General features: G+C 47.5%; 1 protein-coding gene across 1 annotated transcript; it reads left to right on the plus strand.

The window, feature by feature from the left end:
• Window positions 1–10,429: 10,429 nt before the first annotated feature.
• LOC128711755 (uncharacterized) lies at window positions 10,430–14,826 on the plus strand. The gene is made up of 2 exons (XM_053806644.1): window positions 10,430–10,453; window positions 12,130–14,826. The coding sequence occupies exons 1-2, from the start codon at window positions 10,430–10,432 to the stop codon at window positions 14,824–14,826; spliced, it is 2,721 nt and encodes a 906-aa protein (XP_053662619.1).
• Window positions 14,827–18,556: the final 3,730 nt, after the last annotated feature.

Here is an 18,556-nt window from a genome sequence, read left to right on the forward strand (position 1 = left end):
TTATAAAGACACAATAATAGCCAGAAAATAAAATTAACTAGAAAAACAGCCCATTTCTAGGAATTTTTTACATGATGAAGTGCAGTCAACCGGAAAAAACACACTTGTTATTCGTTTTGTTATTATTTTTTACTCGAGAACCGACGACCCTGCCTGATAAAGTCAACACATATCCGCGAATCGAGACACATCCAGCTGCACATTTCTGGTGAAATGATTATAATTTACTCGTGCGGCGTTACAATTTCCGGATGGTGCATCATCGGTATCGGTCAAATAAATCTCACACGCCTCATGCTCACACCCGCCCATTTTACAATGGCCCACTCCCGCGCGCACACACAGTTGAGCAACGCGTGTGTGTGGAAAAGTTGCGATTCGCATAAATGCTCCATTTTCTACGAAAACTGCTGACGAAACTGACAGCCAGCGGACGGGATGAACCGTATAAAGCATGGCTCTATTCCGGCAGCTGCATTGCAACACGGCCCACGCATTTTCCTCCCAGCCAGCGTTGGTTGGTAGGAATGTGAAAATATATGTGTCGCGATATCCCGATTGCCATCCATTAGCCCGCGTGGTGGCGGCCTTGGGAGGGGAGCGAAGGGGTAACCAAGTGTGGGTAACATTTGCACTAGTCACATGTTTTTCGATGCCATTGTTTCGGTCGTTTTGTTACTTGCTGTGACTGGCTTCTGGTAACAACGCAGAAAAAGCGTACGTTTACAGAGGGGTAAAAAAAAAAACACATACAATGAGCCTTAACGACTTCCTCACCGTTGTCGACATACGTGAAAATTCGCTCCAAATCGATTGCACATAGGTGGCACAATTTAGCGGTGGCGGGATCCGTACAACGTCACCAACGCGATCACCTACAATTGGGCAAGAGAACACCACTCATGCGGAAGGCACGGTAAGAAATGGTAAGCTGAAAGGTTTTTATCAGTGGAAAATCATGATGACAATTACACAAGAAAATTGCAATTCATATTAAATCGTCAAGAAGTTAAATCATACACCAAAAAAGAGATTGAGATAAAAGAGATGTTCTATTTCATGTAAGATAACTCTCATGAATATACTGCAACAAAGATGAAGAATCTTTGAGTGAAATAACTGGAATTGTCTCTTGCTCGTCAGGACCTCAATTCTATTGAGAATGCGTTGTCGATTTCTAGATGAGGTTGAGATCTTGTTATTCTGAAGGCTATTGCAGTTGTTATAATCCGACATCCTTGATCTTTGTGGGAGTTTCAGATCAAATAATTCAAATTACCTCCAGAAGCTCAAGACCTCAATTCCATACAGTAATCGACAACAAGTTAGAAGATAGAATTAAGCTTCTGATATCCCGGAAGAATTAGAGATAAAGGTTGAGATCTTGATTTTCCGAATGTCATTCCAGTTATTTAACCCAAAATCCTTGATCTTTGTAGGAGTTCCAGATTGAATAACTCAAATTACCTCCTGAAGCTCAGCACCTCAATTGCATACAATAATCGACAACAAGTTGGAGATGGAATTGAGCTTCTGATATCCAGGAGGACCGAAACCGAAACCCTTGATCTTTGCGGGAGTTTCAGAATAAATAATTGAAACGTCCTCCAGAACCTGAGGATCTCAATTCCATAAAGCATCGACGATGCTGAGCTCCTGATATTCTAGAGACCGTTCCTTTTAACCCGAAAATCCGAAGATAAAACAACTGGAATCGTCTCCAAGACCTCAATTCTACCAAGAACTTGTTGACGATCTTGTTTTCCTGTCCTTTTTTAGCCTTTGTAGGGTTTCGTGTTCAATTGTTATACTTGTGTTTAAAGTTTGTGAGTTCAGCTAAAGCTGAATAAAAAAAGGTCGAGGGAGATCTAAAATACCATCAAATATTTGAAGGTAGCAGCTGAATAGTTGTATTATTTTACTGTCTTTTGTCATGCAACAATGTTCAGAACTCTGCTCTTTAAACTATATCCCAGACGGTCGCCTTACCTGATTGGCCGCATATACCGCTGGCATGTTTTATTTATTGGCAATTAACAGAGAACGCCTTCTGGTCGTACGATGGTCCCCAAAGATGGTCCCGATAGCAGGCAGCCTTCGCAGGAGGTGGCAGTTAAACGGTTTTAACTGCCACGTAAAGTACATCGGCAACCCCCGTTCCCGATGAAAAAAACAAAAACAAAATGGTTCCCAAAATCAAGGTGACGCCCGCATTTGCAAGCTGGTCCGGTATGCAGATGAATGCGAGCCGCCGTGGTGATTTTGTTTTGTTTGTCGACATTTTTTTCGACAACCCCCCTGCCCCTCCCACACCTTGTCAACACTTGTCTGGGTGGTATGCGCCCCGTTTCGGAACGGAAAAGTTCTGTCATCCATTAGCTGCCCACTTCAAGATCGCGAAAATTGCGCGAACCACAAACGCACATACAATTACAACGCACGGTGTAACACGAAAATTGAGAAAGAAAAACAAAATAAAAGAACGCATACAAGAACTGAAACGAAATGGTGCAGGAAAAAAAAACCAAAACCCCCCCAAAACAAAACAACATACACACACACACCGCCTAAAACTAAACAAAAGGCACCGTAAAGTGGCTGGCGAATGAATTGTACTGGAACAATGGAATCAGTGCAGATTCTCACGTATTCTGCAGGGTGAGTGAAGTTAAGGGGGGCATGGGGGAGGACAGAAACCGGGAATTATGTTTTGATGTTGCTCAGTTTTCCATTCCGACGGTGGGGCGGTTGTGTCGAGACCATATGGGCCACGCTTGTGTACAGCCCCGCGGGGCAGGGCACCGTACCACCGGGTGCGCCAGGTTTTTGGCCCGGTGACCATACGCCCCAAAAGCCGCGACAACAGCGCTGCCGGGTGGGCGTCTTTTTATGGTGAGAACCTTACGTTATTGTCGTTAAATTGACACGATGCCATTCTCGTGCGTTGGACCATTCCTTGCATCGGAGGCCATTTGCCGATTCTTGCATCACGCTTAATGTACACGCGTGTGTGTGTGGGGAGGGGGTGTTTTTAGTCCGACATGTGGAAATGTTTTTCCGCCACCGCCTCGCGGGTCACCTTTTCAATGAAGGAAAATAAAAACCATTTTTGGAACACAACAAAACAACTCCAAAACTCGTGTTTTTCCCAGCAGTTCGCCGAGGGGCTTAAAAGTCCTTGGATCCAAATACAAAATCGCAACGCGCAAGAAATATGGCCCCGTGTCAACCGCAACAGCACCCAAAACACTCGCTTCACCGGCCGGTCACGGTTGCTGGTGCTAAACACTGTGTGTGCATTAATCATATGCGCGCGCGCGGGAGACTTGAGCTCCTGCGAGCAGGCGACGAACCCTCGCATCGCTCACTACTCCTACGCGCGGTTGACAAATCGGAACCGTTTCGGGGTGGAACATTACCGCACACACACACCGAAGAAAATCGAGCGTGCGTTAAAGGATTTCTGTGCGTTCCCGCAACAGCTCGCCGTTGAAATCCCTTTCAAGCAGCAACAGTGGCATTGTTTGGCCCTTTTTGCGACACGCCGGCAGGATTAAAAGCGTGACGATCGTTTTGCGACACCGACACCGAGAACAAATTGGATGTGCAAATTGGATTGGTGGGCACGTCAAAAAACCACAAAAAAAAACAACAACACACTCATCTCATCACACCTCACTAATGGGATAATTATGATGTGTTTTTTTCGTTATTTAATGTTTTTTTTTTTGTGGCTGATCTCAATATTGCTTCATACGACCTTCAGGCACGGTTCCACGGCGAGGCAGTTTCGAGCTAATAATCAAATAGTAATGATGTATTTTTGGCTCTTTTTCTTTCACTCGCATTATTTCGCCGGTGTGATGCACCCTTTCGCAGCATAATGACTGTTTCCTTTTCGTCTCCGACCCGCCCGCAGCATAATTAATTTCGAATACGAACCGGGCGGTCGCCACCCGACAAAAACAAAAGGGACAAGACACTCCCCAATCTGCCCGGCTGGAGTTGGTGTTTTATTTTACAAATGAAGATTACGCCAAAGGTAAACGTCAAATAAATGCACATTTAAACCATTTCCCAAAATAGTACTGCTTTTATGCACCCCAAAAAAGGGGTGTGGGAGAGTTTGGGGGGGTTGGTTGCAAGCCTCTCGCTGCATAAGAAAGTAGGGCTTTTCTTTTGTGACACCCCCATTCCCGGTGGTGCAGTGGGTCACCGAGCATAAGTGCGCGCTAATGCACCGCCGCCGGGGTTCGTCGCTTGTGCGGCCTGCGAGTCGAATTAATAATTCATGCTTTCGCGCTAGCGGTGCTCGCGTGTTTTGGGATGGCGATTGCGTACGGATGGCGGGATTGCGCCACCAGCCCCCGGTAGTCAACATTATCACGCTAGCTTGTGCCGCGATCTTGAGCGATTTCGACAGCCGGGTGTGGGTCGCTTGCCAGGTGGCGGCGCTGATTAGGATTGTGTTTATCACCGCGCGCGCGCGCAGTTTCACACTGTGGGGAAATTGTTACCGCGCACCGAGTGCCGTAAACTGGTGACCCAAATCCTTACCGTACAGGGTGGCTAGTGATAAGTTCATGAAGTTGATCATTTTAGCCATAAAAAAATTGCTCCCTAAGTAGCTTTGTAACCCGATTTGTTTATGTCATTGTCAACGATGAATGTACCCCGAAAGCCATCATCCTTAAAAGCTCCGTTTGCGTTAGCGTTCTATGGTGCCCTTTCACCCCGATTAGCACCGCGCCGGGGGTCGTATGCGTGCACGTGTGCACACCTTACGCTGTGCACCATTAGTCTTATTTGTTTGAATTTTCTCTCCATTGTATTTCCCTGTCTTTTGTCTTTCGATCCATTCTTGGGTTTCCATCCCTTCAATCCTACCTTCCCATTCGTCCCCCTTCCCAAAAAAAAAAAACACAAAGTAAGAGCCTTCCAAAACCACCCAGAAGACCTTCCGAGTTGGCCTCTTGAGCCGAGCTGCGGTGCCACTACATGTCGCGCCTTTCCCCACCCATCTCGCGTTTGGCGTGTTCTGAACGGCAACGAATTGCAACAACCCTCCCCCTTCCCTCCCCCTCTCACCCACCTTTTGTCCGCCAAAAGATTGTGCAATCTGCACTCGTTCAAATGTGCAGCAGGTGCTGTAAAAAAAAAGGCAAACCGAACAAAAACCAAACAACCGAACAATTCACCCTCAAGATTCATTGACGACGCGAGGCGGCGACAATCGAAGAACAATCTCGCACGAAAAACGCAAATGAGGTGAACGACGACGAACGAACCGGTGTGGTTGGTGAAGGAAAAGGGGTGCCTTTTTCCCAAAGTGTCTCCTTGAGAGAGAGAGAGAGAGAGAGAGAGAGCAACCCAACAACTGTCTTTCACAGACAGCCCCGTACAACAAAGTACACCCTCCATCGGCCGGTGCACAGCTTTGGCGCTTATTGTGCTTTGGAGTTTTCATTACCCTGTCGTTTAGCCTCTTTTCGCTTTTGTTTTTCACCGTTCGCCATTTTCACAGTGGAGTTCTTGTTTGGAAGTTTTTTTTTGAAGAAGAAGAAGGAGTTCTTCTCCTCTTTAGGGTTGTGTTTGGACAGTTAAATTGTGTGCATCATGAATGCCTAAATTTGCCTCCATTGTTCATAGCCATATGTCGTCCCAGTCCCATTTTACCCCCCCTGCTGCTAAAAACTGCAGCCCTTAAATAATAACGTTCAATTCTTAAAGGGAAGCCGATTTATGCGTCGACCAACTTGCACCATTCCATTCTACCTTTCTTTATCACATCGCCACCCTCTCCACACTCGACATAAATCCGTTGGGCGTAGCATGTGTGAAAATGTGCTTACTAATCGATACAATCGATCGAAAAGGGAAGGGTTGGGTGAAGCCTGCAGCAGGCTGTGGGAAAAAGCTGCCAGCAAAACCGCTAACGCTTTCCCTCTCGCTCAGCCACACTCCTATTGACCCTCATTTGCTCGCCTTCCACGGGGTTAGCAAATGATCGCACCCCAAATTTTGCTCCATTTGGAGCGAAGAAAAACGCCCAAAAACCCCATCTTCGATCGATTCCGTTTTAGTCTATTTTTGTTTTTTGGCTTTTGTTTTGTTACTGCGGAGTTGCGAGCGTAAGGTGTTACCTGAAGGTCAGAGGCAGCGTTGACCACGCCAAGATTTTAATGGGATGCTGTTTATTCTTCTGCATCTTGCTTATGAATCGGTCGATTAAGGCTTTGGTTTTTGGCGGCGAGGTCGAGGTTGTGGATCGTGTAATGGACGCTAAAGCGTCAATTGTTTGGCGTACAAATTGATCGACCGCTATTGACACTGACAGCTACACATGTATTTACGGTTGATTGAACGGAATCGGTTGGTTTTTGCGTGTGAAACAGGTCGTTCGATACGGGCAATGGTGAACATACGGCCTGAGCTTGTTGCAGCCATTATGCTAATGTTTTTTTAAACTGCGGAGTTAAAATATGGAAAATAGTCCACAAGGTATCAGATAGGCATTGCTTCATATCTACTCTAATTCTTCAAAACCCATAACAGATTGTGTCAAATAGAGCCATAGTTTATATAGCTCGAAATGAAACTCACAACGCAGATGTCACCATAGCATCTTGTTGCTATGTAAGGTCTGATACACCGAAGGCTGAGGTTCGAATCTCCTCTAAACCCTCTTGAGCAGTCAGGGTTTTTACTGCTTATCATATATCTATGGTTAGAGAGTAACCTGAATGAAGTACACATGATACCGAAGACCACTCCATCAGCTTATGTCTCGGGATAGTAGACGTTCATACCTACTTTTGTTGCTTGAAGTAATCTTTTATATAAGTTCAGTTCGCAGAGTCGGTAATATAGAGGATATCTTAGACTTATGTTGTCCAAATAACCCTCTCCCATTTGTTGATTACGTCTAGATAGCTGAAGAATTGCTAATTAACAGTTAGAGTTGCCAGCTAGAAGTTGGAATTCTCTACAGAGCCCAAATCTGTGAGCATCTTCTATAATAGTTAATTGAAAGTAGCCATAAAAGACTTGAGTCATCTAAGAAATAGATAGTTTTTTATCGATGCTCAGCTCCCAATACCTGTAATATGGAGGGTTTTCCTGAGGTTTTGTTGTCCAAAGATCCTTTCCCGCCTGTCGATTGTATCCTGAAATTCAAAAAGGCGGAATTACAACGCTTGATCGACTGGTAAGAATTCATTTCATTTTTGATGAACTGAATACCGAACAGCACATTCGTACGTAGAACGTTTACTTCCAACGTTTACAACTAAACGCACAAACCCAAACAACCTTCCTCCAAAAGCTATCAGCTTGCTAAAAGTTCAAAGACTCTTTGTGCACCCCGGCTGCACTGTTACAAACTCTCACAGCACAAAATCAAAACCAATCTATTGTTGTTTGATACTTACTCACGGTGGGTGTAACAACAAAAACAAGCAAAAAAATACATACACCAGCTCCAAGATCACCAGCGTCAAGGTTTGGCGCAGAAATATGAATTCATTCCAACGCTGCGCACTCCCAAAATCACGCTTTAAGCCTTTGTGTTTGGAAGCTGCTCGACCCTCCAGAATGATTTATCGACACGGTGCTCAGGGTGATGGCGTCCAAAACGGCACACAGACGCAGCCAAATCCCAAAAGTGTCTCCCAAGTAGTGGAGGCCACCGGCCAAGGACTCGCCCCCAAAATGGGACATTGTATGCAATGAGCGGGTTGGCGGCTCTCGTGGACGAACGATCGCCGCCCGGAAGGATCGCGCGAAAATGGCGGTTTTCCATCACGCCAAAACGGTCACCTCGTTGTGAAGATTAGCTTTATTAAAGTTGCGTGTGTTTTTTTTTTTTGGTTTCATCTCCATGCATTAAAATTATGCTCTTCCGCGCTGAGATCTTGCGGGACAGAACACTATTGGAATAAATTAAAGCGCCAAACATTTAATCGCCAAACATCCCAAAAACCTTCTGAGAACCTGCGCGCCTTGACCTTAGGGTGGTGCTTAAGTTTTCGATTCTTTCGCGATGGCGTCGGTTTTGCTTTGTGGTGTGATTATCGGCTGCATGTAATTATCACCATTATTTATTCTGTTTTATTCCTCCCGGGGACAATATTAACAAATCATTCGAGGAAGTGAATTTTCAGGCGAAACGACCACAGTTAATGGCGTGTAAACTCCCGGACATTTAGCACCGCTGGAAGCTAATCTGTTGGAGATCGAATTTTATCGCTTGAGTAACTCTTCTTCTCCTTTTAAGTGTAGCTTCTTGCCCAGTACGCATCACTTAAGATGTGTGAAGAAAATGAATTACCATTCAAGGTCGCGCGATGAGCTCTTCTTTAAAAAAAAATAAAACAGTAGCGAAAGAAAGGGTGAAACACCCCATCGTCGAAAGGGTCTTCATATGGTAGCCCGGAAGCCTCGAACGCAATCGCACCGCGTCCAGCCAGCCGAAAAATGCATTCCAAACCATTAATAAACATCTCCACACGTTGCGCTTGGTCCAAGGAGTTCGGCGACGAAAGCACGAGCAAGCAGCAACAACACATCGCGGGCAGATTTTCGTAAGTATTTGCTCTATTTATTCGCCATATATTTGTATGTGGGCGTGTGCGTATGTGAGACGAAATTAAGCAATTATCAGATAGTGCAACCTGCGACCTGGCTAGCAAATCGCTTGCCCAATCGCGGTTTTAACGCCTTCGCCAGGATTATTTAATTCATCCTCGTGCGATGCGCCTTAATGTATGCAAGCACCTTACGAAATGACACTTATTAAGCGTTCGCTTTCGCCACACTGTTGCGCGGTCGCGCGTTTCGATCGCTAATTTGTCACATTAATCGTGGAAGTATTACCAATTATATCATGCGTGAAATGTGTATTGCCTGTCACCAGTTAGTAGCTATTTCCAGTAATAGTTGACAGTGTTGTAGAGGTGTCAGGTAAGAAAAAAAAATTCGGGGAACTTGATGGAAAACAGGCGGAAAATGCATACATCTTATCCGCTGCTGCTACCACAACCTCCCAAGATCCTACACATACGCTCCGCGTGTTCCTTCTCCAGCGTAACACGGGAGGTCATACCACATTTGACCAAAAAATTCCCATGCCCATACCTGGCGGAGGTAGTTTTGCGTTCGACTTGGCCGCCATGTCAAACGTTAAAACAATTCGAACTGGTACCACCATTTCGGGGTTGTGGCAGCAGGCGGTGCTGCAAATTATTGTCGCTTTTGGGCCAATTTTTCCAAACCCCCTCCCCCCTCCCGCACGTGGTCCAGTGGCTGAACGTAGTGTGCAGAACGAAAATTACCACCAGACCGCAGAGTCGGTAACGGTGGTGGTGGTGGTGGGTTGTCAGTTTTGCACCCAGCGGACGGTGCTACTAGAGCCGAACCATGGGATCTTTTCGAGTGTGCGAGCGCCTTGGTAGGGGGCGGATTTTCCATCACGTCTGGTGGCCTGATGCTATATAGTACACCGACGCCTACGCTGCTGGTCTCATTTGAACGGTCGCAAAGTCAGCGTGAAGCGTGTGCTGCGGTGGCACGCACCTTTGGGGGTTTTATTTGGTCTGTTTGTGTTTCGTTCTATTCAGTGTGAGGACATTCCCTGAACAGTGTGGTTATATCCTGTATGTTCAAGTGCTTATTAAACGCTGCCGCTATTTCCTTACACAGCGATGCATGTGTAATCGTGTATGTGTGTATGTGTTGATGTGCAACGTAAAAAGGACATGTGATCGATGCCTTTCCCAATTTCACTTACTAACCAAACCGATCATCAATCAATACACGGCTCGGCTTATGAGCGAATAACAAACTCGTGAGGAAAAACATAACGTCTTGTAACGCTACACTTTTGCCAAACGGCCTAACCAAAAAAAAAAGGACTGCTGGTGCGAAGCGAAAATAAATCCTTTTCCAAGAGTGTTCTTAAAAAACATATAAAGAAAAGCAAAACAGTGAATCGATCAACACGGATTTTATCCTCGCAGTGTGCGTGTGGGGGGTGTTTGTATTAGTGGTGAGTCGAGTGTAACGCAGGGACCAAAATAACTTCACACCCGCGCGGTTTTGCTTTCGGTTATCAATCAATCAATCCACCCACAATCAACCACGGCCTAAGTGTTTGGACCTAAGGTGACGCACTTTTGAGTGAGTGTGTGAGCAAATCGCAAAAAAACCCGGCACCGGCACACAAACAAACACTCGTAATCTCGGTTGAGTACATGGTGTGCTATGCGTGACAAAAGTATGTGCTTGAAGGTGAGCGAACAACGGCAAAGATTCTGAAGTGCGCGTTTTGAGTAACGCTCCGGCTGCAACGTACGAGTTGGTGGTGTTGGTGCTATTTGTTTGTTTGGCAGCTCTCATTACCGTAAAAATTCGACCTAGACGATCCAGAAGAATGGGATACACAACGCATCCCAAGGTGAGAAAAACGCACAAAACTCATCCCCGGATAGCGAACGGTGCAGCGGTGTTTGCAAATACAAATGAGATTACAAAATGAAGGTGCACCGCGAGTGCGAAACGCAGGAATCATAAACACAATCACCCGCACGCCAGCCATAAATGGTAGCAGCGCGGTTGGGGCAACGGACTCCCAACACTCCAGCATTAGTTAGCGAGCACCATGGTTAAAATGATGCAAATCGTATAGCCCGGTGCCTAGGGAAATTGGAACGTTCTCGCGAGATGTCGGGTGTTAGGTTACCAATTACCAATTGCTCGGTTTGGTCCGCTTGTTTCGCACTGAAACTTAAGGCGCAACAGCGTTACCTGTCTGCAGAAAGGTAGTAACGCAACAGTTGATAAGCGAGCGAGCGCCGTAGTGTCTACGCTACTAGAATGCACTGACACTAATGCAGCTTGTTGGTATTGTTTTTTTTATTTACATACACTCAGCTAGTCCATCCGCAGTACAACCTCATCCGCAGATGTAACGCGTTCATAAAACCCTGTTGTGGTTCTAGGAATAGTGTGACATTTTTCGGCACCTCGCTGATGCAGCGTTTACTTTGTTGGCTTACACTCGTCGAACACAAGATGGCGCCGTGTCGTGCGCAACTACCGGGGCTGTTGAATTATTACCAAATTATACACTAATTAATTAGCGGTGTGATGGTGAGCGCGTTAAGGCTCCCTCAATCTCAAGGCTAGCCGGCGGTCGGTGGGACAGATTAGTGAGGTTAGGTTGCACACGGTGCCTGCAATTCCATGCGCGCTGATGCGTTCGAAGGCATCATTTACCGAACGGGCGCAAAGGCAGAAACATCGCGAGGAAAAACGGATGAGGAAACCGCGTCAAGAGAAAAGAAAAACTGGAGCATCACTGGAGTCCATTCATCAATTTCAGTGCTCACGCGTGCGGGCAAAGTGAAATGCGCGTAGCGATGTGCTCCAAACAGTAAGCATCTGTCGCACAGCGTGAAATTTTCGCACCCACTCCTCCCAGAAGAGGAATTCCTCGTCTTCTTAATCGCACAACTAGATGACCCAATCAAATGCAACCTCTTCCCATGCAAATGCAGATGTGAAAAACAACCCCAACGAAAAAAAAACAGGTGAAGAAAAACCTCTGGTACCCGTGTGAGCACGTGGAAAAACGCTCACATCGTAAACCACCGCCCAGACAAAGGGTGTTTCGGGTTTGCAGCTTTCGGGTGATTGCGGGCTCGGTCGCTGAAGGGGGTTTTGGGTTGTTTTTCGGTGAAGTAATCCGCAATACTTCGCAGGCCCTTGGGTTGGGTACGGTCGGTAGGTGCGTGTTGTAGGTGTCAGCGAGACTCGTGTTTTGATGTGTCTCAGTTTCGCAAGTCGCATAGGTTGCACGGCTTTGTGGGCTTGAGGCAATCGGTGCGTTATCATCAGTAGGAGATGCGCACTTGCGTAACAAGCTGAGAGATGTGAGAGGGAGACAGTAATGTAAGTGGAGACAAAAAAATAAAGCAACGCGTATTAGTGAGGACATGCGTTATCCGAATGTAAGCGAATCAGTAAAGGCATGTTGAGCTGGGAGTTCTATCTCATTCCGAGCGAGTTAAGATCTGAAGCGATAGTGACATCTTATCATCTCTTTTTCTCCCTTTTTGCTCTCTCCTCTAGCGCTATTCTCCGTGCAAAGGTCGAGAGAAAGTCATGAGTGTGGCGTTGCTGTTCTTCGCCGGTTGTATTCTATCCAACCCGTCTGTGTTAGCCATTACGACGACTGACGCGCTAGTGGAGGCAACACACACAACACTCCCGGTGACGCTCGGTGAACTGGAGACGACACCCGACCATGCGGTCGATTTGAGCGAGGCGGAGACAAAGGACCCAACGCAACGGTTGGAGATCATCAAGCAGATTCGGAAGGTAAACCAAGATGGTTCGTACACGGTCGGGTATGAGGCGGAGGACGGTACGTTTAAGATCGAAAGCCGAGATGTGCTCGGTAACATCAAGGGTACGTACGGGTATATCGATGCGAACGGTGACATCAAGCGTGTATCGTACGGTGGTCAGCCGACGCAAACCATCCCGATGGTATCGACGCCACCGACAACCGAGGAGGAGATAGTGCATATTCCTCCACGGTTCAACCGTACCCAACACCTGCTGATGCCGACCACACGCCGCCCGCCAAACTATCATCCACCGCAGCAGCTGCAGCACCATCAGCATCTGCACCACAATCCACAGCACGCGAGCACACTACGCCCAAGCGTCATCCAGACCATACCGCGCAAACGTCACGGGTACTCGTCCACCTCCACTACAGCAACACCGATGACGAGCACCTCGAGCACAACGCTGGCGATGAACGGTGGTGGTAGTAGCACGTCCACCACGACAACGACAACCACCACCACGGAGAGCACTGTCACGTCGGCCGCCACCGAAACAGGCGGTCATTTGGCAGCATCGTTCGGAGAGCCTACAGCGGCCTCTACGCACACCTCCACACTGCACACCAAACCCGGTACGCTGCTGATAATCCGCCCGACGCCACTACCCTATCAGGCGGGCAAAACAGCAGAACAACTAGCCCGTCCCGAGCGGCTCGAGGCAGCCAAGTACACGCATGCTCCACCATCGAAAAAGCCAGTCCGTGGGAACTTCCTGCGTCGACAGCTTGCACCGGCTGTCAGCGAGTCCGGCGAACAGTACGAAGCTCAACCGCAGCAAATCATCTACGGCCAGTCGGCGGCTGATGGTGAGCTGAGCAGCATCTTCGCCGGTGGTGCAAAGCCTCTCTATACGACGCATCCAACACCGCGTATTCCTGCCGCCGTATTGGCCGCACGTCAACGTGCCGCACACATCCAGAGCGTACTCCAGGCCCAATCACAACCCGGCCAAGGAGGGCTCCCCGAGCGACTGACGACCGAGCGCGTGTACGTGAAGCAACCACCACGACCACAGGCGTCCTCCGGTCACCGACACGAACCGGCTCCAATACTCTATGAAACCTCCACCGAACCAAGCTCGGAGCACAGCTACGTGACCGATGGTCCAGCGTCTTCCTCCGTGGTGCAGATACCAGCCGCCAACCGTGTACTGGCCAGTGAAGCTGAAGCGCATGCCGAGGAACGGCGTCCCATCTTCCGTCCACGTCCGATAGAATTCCGTCCGCGTGACGATAGTTCCTCGCCCGCTCCAGGACGGTTCCGCACACCGTACGGACTACCACCTCCATATGCACGATCGTTCACACCGCTACCGCCACCGCAGGAGTCGCCGTATGGTGGGCGTGTTGCACCAATCCCCGATGTCGACGAAAAGGACCGGGAAGCGGACGAGCCTCAGCAACAACATCTGAACAGCATCTTACCCTACCGTCAGCAGCGTCGCCTGAATGGTGGCCTTAACCTATCGCCTGGGGATGCCGCCTATCAGCAGCAGCAACCGCTCAGTGCGACCCAGCAGCAGCAGAACTCCTATCCCGTCCCCCTTCCGTACAATCCGGGCCAGTATCCACCACATCTAGGCGGTGGTGGGCGAATTCCATCCAACCCGTACTACTACGATATCCCACCAGAGCGCCCGCTAACAGCGCGTGACTTTGAGCGCATTCTTCAGGTGCTCATCTTCCGCCATCAGCAGCAGCAGGTTGCACAGCAAGTATCTCGCTATCGTCTTGGCGGTGGGTACGGTGGCTACAATGGTGGGTTCCCGTACAATCCTTACTTCCCCGGTCCGTCACCATCGCCGTACGGGCTCGGTGGACCATACCTGGGCGGTGGCTACCCTCAGCAACAGATCCCCCGGCCTCCGCTTCCCTTCCCCTATGGAGGTGGACCGTACGACGGGCAGGGTTATCAGAATCCGCTCTATAGTCCCTCGGCACCGAGTGCCAATGTGCGAGGCGGAGTGGATGGTGGTCAATCGGATGCGGATGGTGGGTATGGTACTGTGTTACCTGCCGCAGCACGACGCAATGGTCAGTACTATCAGTCTCCGCTGGATGCTGGGTCCTCATCAACCGCCGCTGGATCTCTCCGCTCTGCAGACTATCTACCACCGGAGGTGCGCGAAAGTCTGCTGTACCGCATGCTGATGCTCGCTATACAGGGGCCCGGTTCCGGCGAGGTACTCCCACTGGCAGCACCAACCGGACCGTCCAACCAACAGCTTCCGCTGCACCATCTGCAGGGTGCGTCGTCGATGCCACGACCCCAAACCCAACCAAACCACCGGGACATTCAAAGCCCGGGCCAGGGTCGTCCAGATGGGCAGAGTACGGTAACGGCGGCCGCCACCATGCTACCGATGTACAGCAAGAAACCCGTACGGAGTGTACAAATTCTCGGCGAGGAGTGAAGTCCCTGCCCTCCATACCGTTCCATTCATCCCACCCATTACCCAACGTCCATTAAGTACTAGTAGAGGTGTTTTGGTGGTGTAGTGTGTACAAGATTAGGCTGTTAGATTACCTAGGGTGTCAGCGAACGAGTGACTTGGGTCGTGTACCAACCGTCGCAATATGGCCGCCGTCCCGTACAAGTTCTCGCCGTGTGTTAGCATTTAGTGTTTTTTTTTTCGTTGTATTTGTTTTCTTTCTGTTCTGCTTGATGACGTATTGGCGACACAACGACACCAGTAGAATAAGATGTACCAAAGTTTATCTCACGCCACAAACACAAGCTCCCACAAGATTATTAATTAAATGTAAAGGCTGTCATGCTCATGACTTGCTGCTCGCTGCTTTTCTATTTCTATTCTGTTGTTTAACCACTGGGCATTAGCCGGAAGGTTTCAAAATTCCCTGCGGTGTCTTTATTGTGTTTGGTGTCACAAACTAATGCGATGCGGAGGAAACAAAATGGCGTTTGGATAACTGCTTCCTGCGATTGCATGTCTGTAGCTGCTTCTAACATTAGCGCAGTGTGCAATCGAAAGCTAAGTTTCGCTTCAAAATTGTTTCAAAGTTCGAGCTGCTTTTCTCAATAAACGAAGTTAAGAATTATGCGTAAGAAATATGTTTTGTTGGGTCGGAAAAAGGCTCGGGTAAGTATTATTGTCTGACCGAAAAAAAAACCCCATTTATAGCGAAGCAGGACGCCACCTGTCAGAGCCATAGCTGGCCGGATATAACTTCTTTTGACACTTGCTTCCCCATCGATTATCACACCGTCGGGCGCATCGTTACCGGGTTATGCTCACCGGCAGATAATGGCTCGCCGTCCCTAAGAATGGAAGAACTTGTTTATGTACCAACCAACTTATAACACACCCCCAGACGATGAAGCGGTGGGTGGACGTTGCCTGACGATGGGCTGCATGCACTGCACGTATGCAATTGTTGGTCCGAAGCGGTTTGCTTAACCACCCGGAAACTGCCATGTTTTTCCTCATCCTAATTGGCCCCGTAGTTCGTGGTACGTACGATAATTGAGACCGCATGTTGTGCATTCGGTTTGCCGTTGGGCAGAGAATCTTCCAAAACGACTGGAAGACGCAGGTGGAATGCATCTTAACTCTACAACAACATGCATTTCCTGCTGGTAAATGGATGGCCCATTCACAATGGCAGCTTTGGTTCGGGGACGGGAGATAAACGAAGTTAGCCTTAACGGTAAGGGATTTGGCGGACATTCCGACACCGTTGTGGTTTGATAGGAAAGCTTCGTATTTTTCCTAATGACAGGTGCAATCTCCACCATTCGTTGCGATGCGTCCTATCCACAATTTCTATCCCCAAAAAGGGTGTTTGAGTGTCTGCTCAAAAATATATTTCTATTCTATAAGCCCGAAAATCGAATCCGTTTACAATAAAACCACCGTTCGGTGCAGGTGTATCCCTTACCCGACCGAATGGTCCGTTGATAAGCGTTGTTAGCAGCACCCGCCACTTCCGGTTCCGGGCCCGGGCTTGCGTTTCTATGCGTCCGAAAAGTCGTATATCGAACGCACGTCCGAACACCGGGGCACGGCTTACCATGAATTGGTGGTTTTCCTAGCATTTCGACACCGAAAGCGTATCCGAAAGTCGTGCGAGTCCGTGTGTCGATGTCAACGTACGTTCGTATGCAAATGGAGCACAAATCCAATCCCCCAAATTGTCTTTCGACCATTGACTTTGTATGCGCTTCGAACTGGTTGCAATGAGTTTTCCTGTTGGTCGAATAAGCCAATTGTCATTCATGTCATTCATGTGCATTCTGTGGAGTTTATGTAATGTTTATAAATAGTTTTGTTTTTTGCATACAACATCCTTTTGTGCTGGGCTTATATTATAAAGTGAAGAATTCCTGAGTTCACAGCAGCAATGGAGTTTCCCTTGCGTTCGATAGAGCATTCTTCCCGTCACCAAATCCCGTCATACAATCTCAACAGATCTTGACACTACCTCGTGCGGTTTAAAGCATTTTAAAAGCTTTCTCTGAAAAGCTTAACAGCTGTGCGAAGCTTTTAAGCTAAAAAGCTTACGGCCGATCGCGAGATGAAGCGAAAAAGAGCGAGAGATCATCATCGAGACTGCGTGTTGTGCTTCGTCACGCAATTCAAACTTAAAATTCAAAACATAACCTATTTGTTCTGCCTTTTCACTCAAATTTAAACAGTTTTGAGCATAAAATACAGTTTTGAAACGCTTATTTTAACAACACAAGGAAGACTTGCATGTTTTTATGAACGATTTTAATGATTTTTGAAACCGAACTGAAAAGAAACTTCGTTGCGAACGTTAACGGAATTAATCGACAGCGTTGGATCAACGTCCGATTGAATGGAGCAAGAGCAAGAGAGAATTTGAACTCTGCCCGATACTTACATTTCCTTTGCTGGATTGCCAACCCATATAAAGAGAGAGGCATTAAAGCACGAGAGTGAAAGAGAACATAAACTCTGCAGAAGATGCACAGCACATCTCTTAACTATTTTGTTGGTTAAGACTCGGTTTAAAAGTGATTTAAGAATCTTTTTTTTGTACAAAATCGAAAACAGTAGCCATCAAAACTTAATCTTGCACGAAAAATTCGACAAGTTTTTAATATTTCGCACCCTTTCCCTATCGTCTTTCTCGCTTTACGCATCGAAAGAATTTTATGAGCAGCTCAGAGCAGGTCAAACCTTTCTCTTGCTCTCTGCTTCTTTGACGATCTTTGAAAGCGATCGTACCCAAGCGGCAGTTTGATGCAATAGGGAAAATGTACAACCGAATTTATATGAAAATATTATTTAAAAAAATATGAATATGAAATTATTCATACATATAGATAAATTAATTATTGATTTGAATTGATCAAGCATTTAAAAAAATAAAAATTGGGTTCTTGAAAAATACACCTTTAATCATATTTTTATTTAAATTACACAACAAAACCATCCAGAGCATGAGACAAAATGCGCCAGAAATCTTGCAACAGGTCCAATGCGAGAGAGAAAGAGAGAGCTTATTGTTACCTTGTTAGCAGCTTGTTTGTTCGGGTTAATGAAGACGCTGCCTGGGTGCGGAGCTTGGTAGCGTTTTCTCCGTACTGCCAAGCCGTACGCGCAGCCAACTTCAGCCAGTTTGAAACGCACATCGAGACGAGCGCGTCGTTATCGGAGTTTTTCGGTGCTAGGGCATTGTGCAAGTGGCTTCTAAGCATGATCGCTGTACAGCAATTTGGTGTGATATAAGAAATCGTTGGGAGTTCAGCTTAACTTAACCTACTGGAATGTTTTCCTATACTTACTGATAACTCACTCGAGTAGGCGAGGGCTCCGGGTGTGCGGCACGTGGTGCGAAAAGGCACCCCAACTCCCGGGAACTGATCCGCATGGTGTGCAGTGCTTCCTTCGGCGGAGAAGAGGCAAAGTTCTTCCTCTTATCCGTTTTTTTTCGGGCGAAGTGTTCCAGTGCAATAAGGTGTTAAAGTGTTCGCCAGATTGGGTGTAAAGAAGTGGCAAGCACGCGTTTGTGTGTGTGTGAGAGTGTTTTTCCGCGGAAAGGAAACGTAAGTCCCACAGTGCCAAGAGCGTATAACACCGCACGTAAGTGGGCTTAATTGCGTGCCTTGTAATATTGCCCAGGCGAGATTAAAGCGCTGGGTTTCGATTACACGCG

Source organism: Anopheles marshallii, chromosome X (genome assembly GCF_943734725.1).
Source record: "Anopheles marshallii chromosome X, idAnoMarsDA_429_01, whole genome shotgun sequence".
In the NCBI taxonomy this organism is placed as follows: domain Eukaryota; kingdom Metazoa; phylum Arthropoda; class Insecta; order Diptera; family Culicidae; genus Anopheles; species Anopheles marshallii.

Coding starts and splice junctions, on each gene's coding strand:
- LOC128711755 (XM_053806644.1), top strand. CDS start 10,430: ATGGGATACACAACGCATCCCAAG. Junction 10,454..12,129: donor GATACACAACGCATCCCAAG/GTGAGAAAAACG, acceptor TCTCTCCTCTAG/CGCTATTCTCCGTGCAAAGG.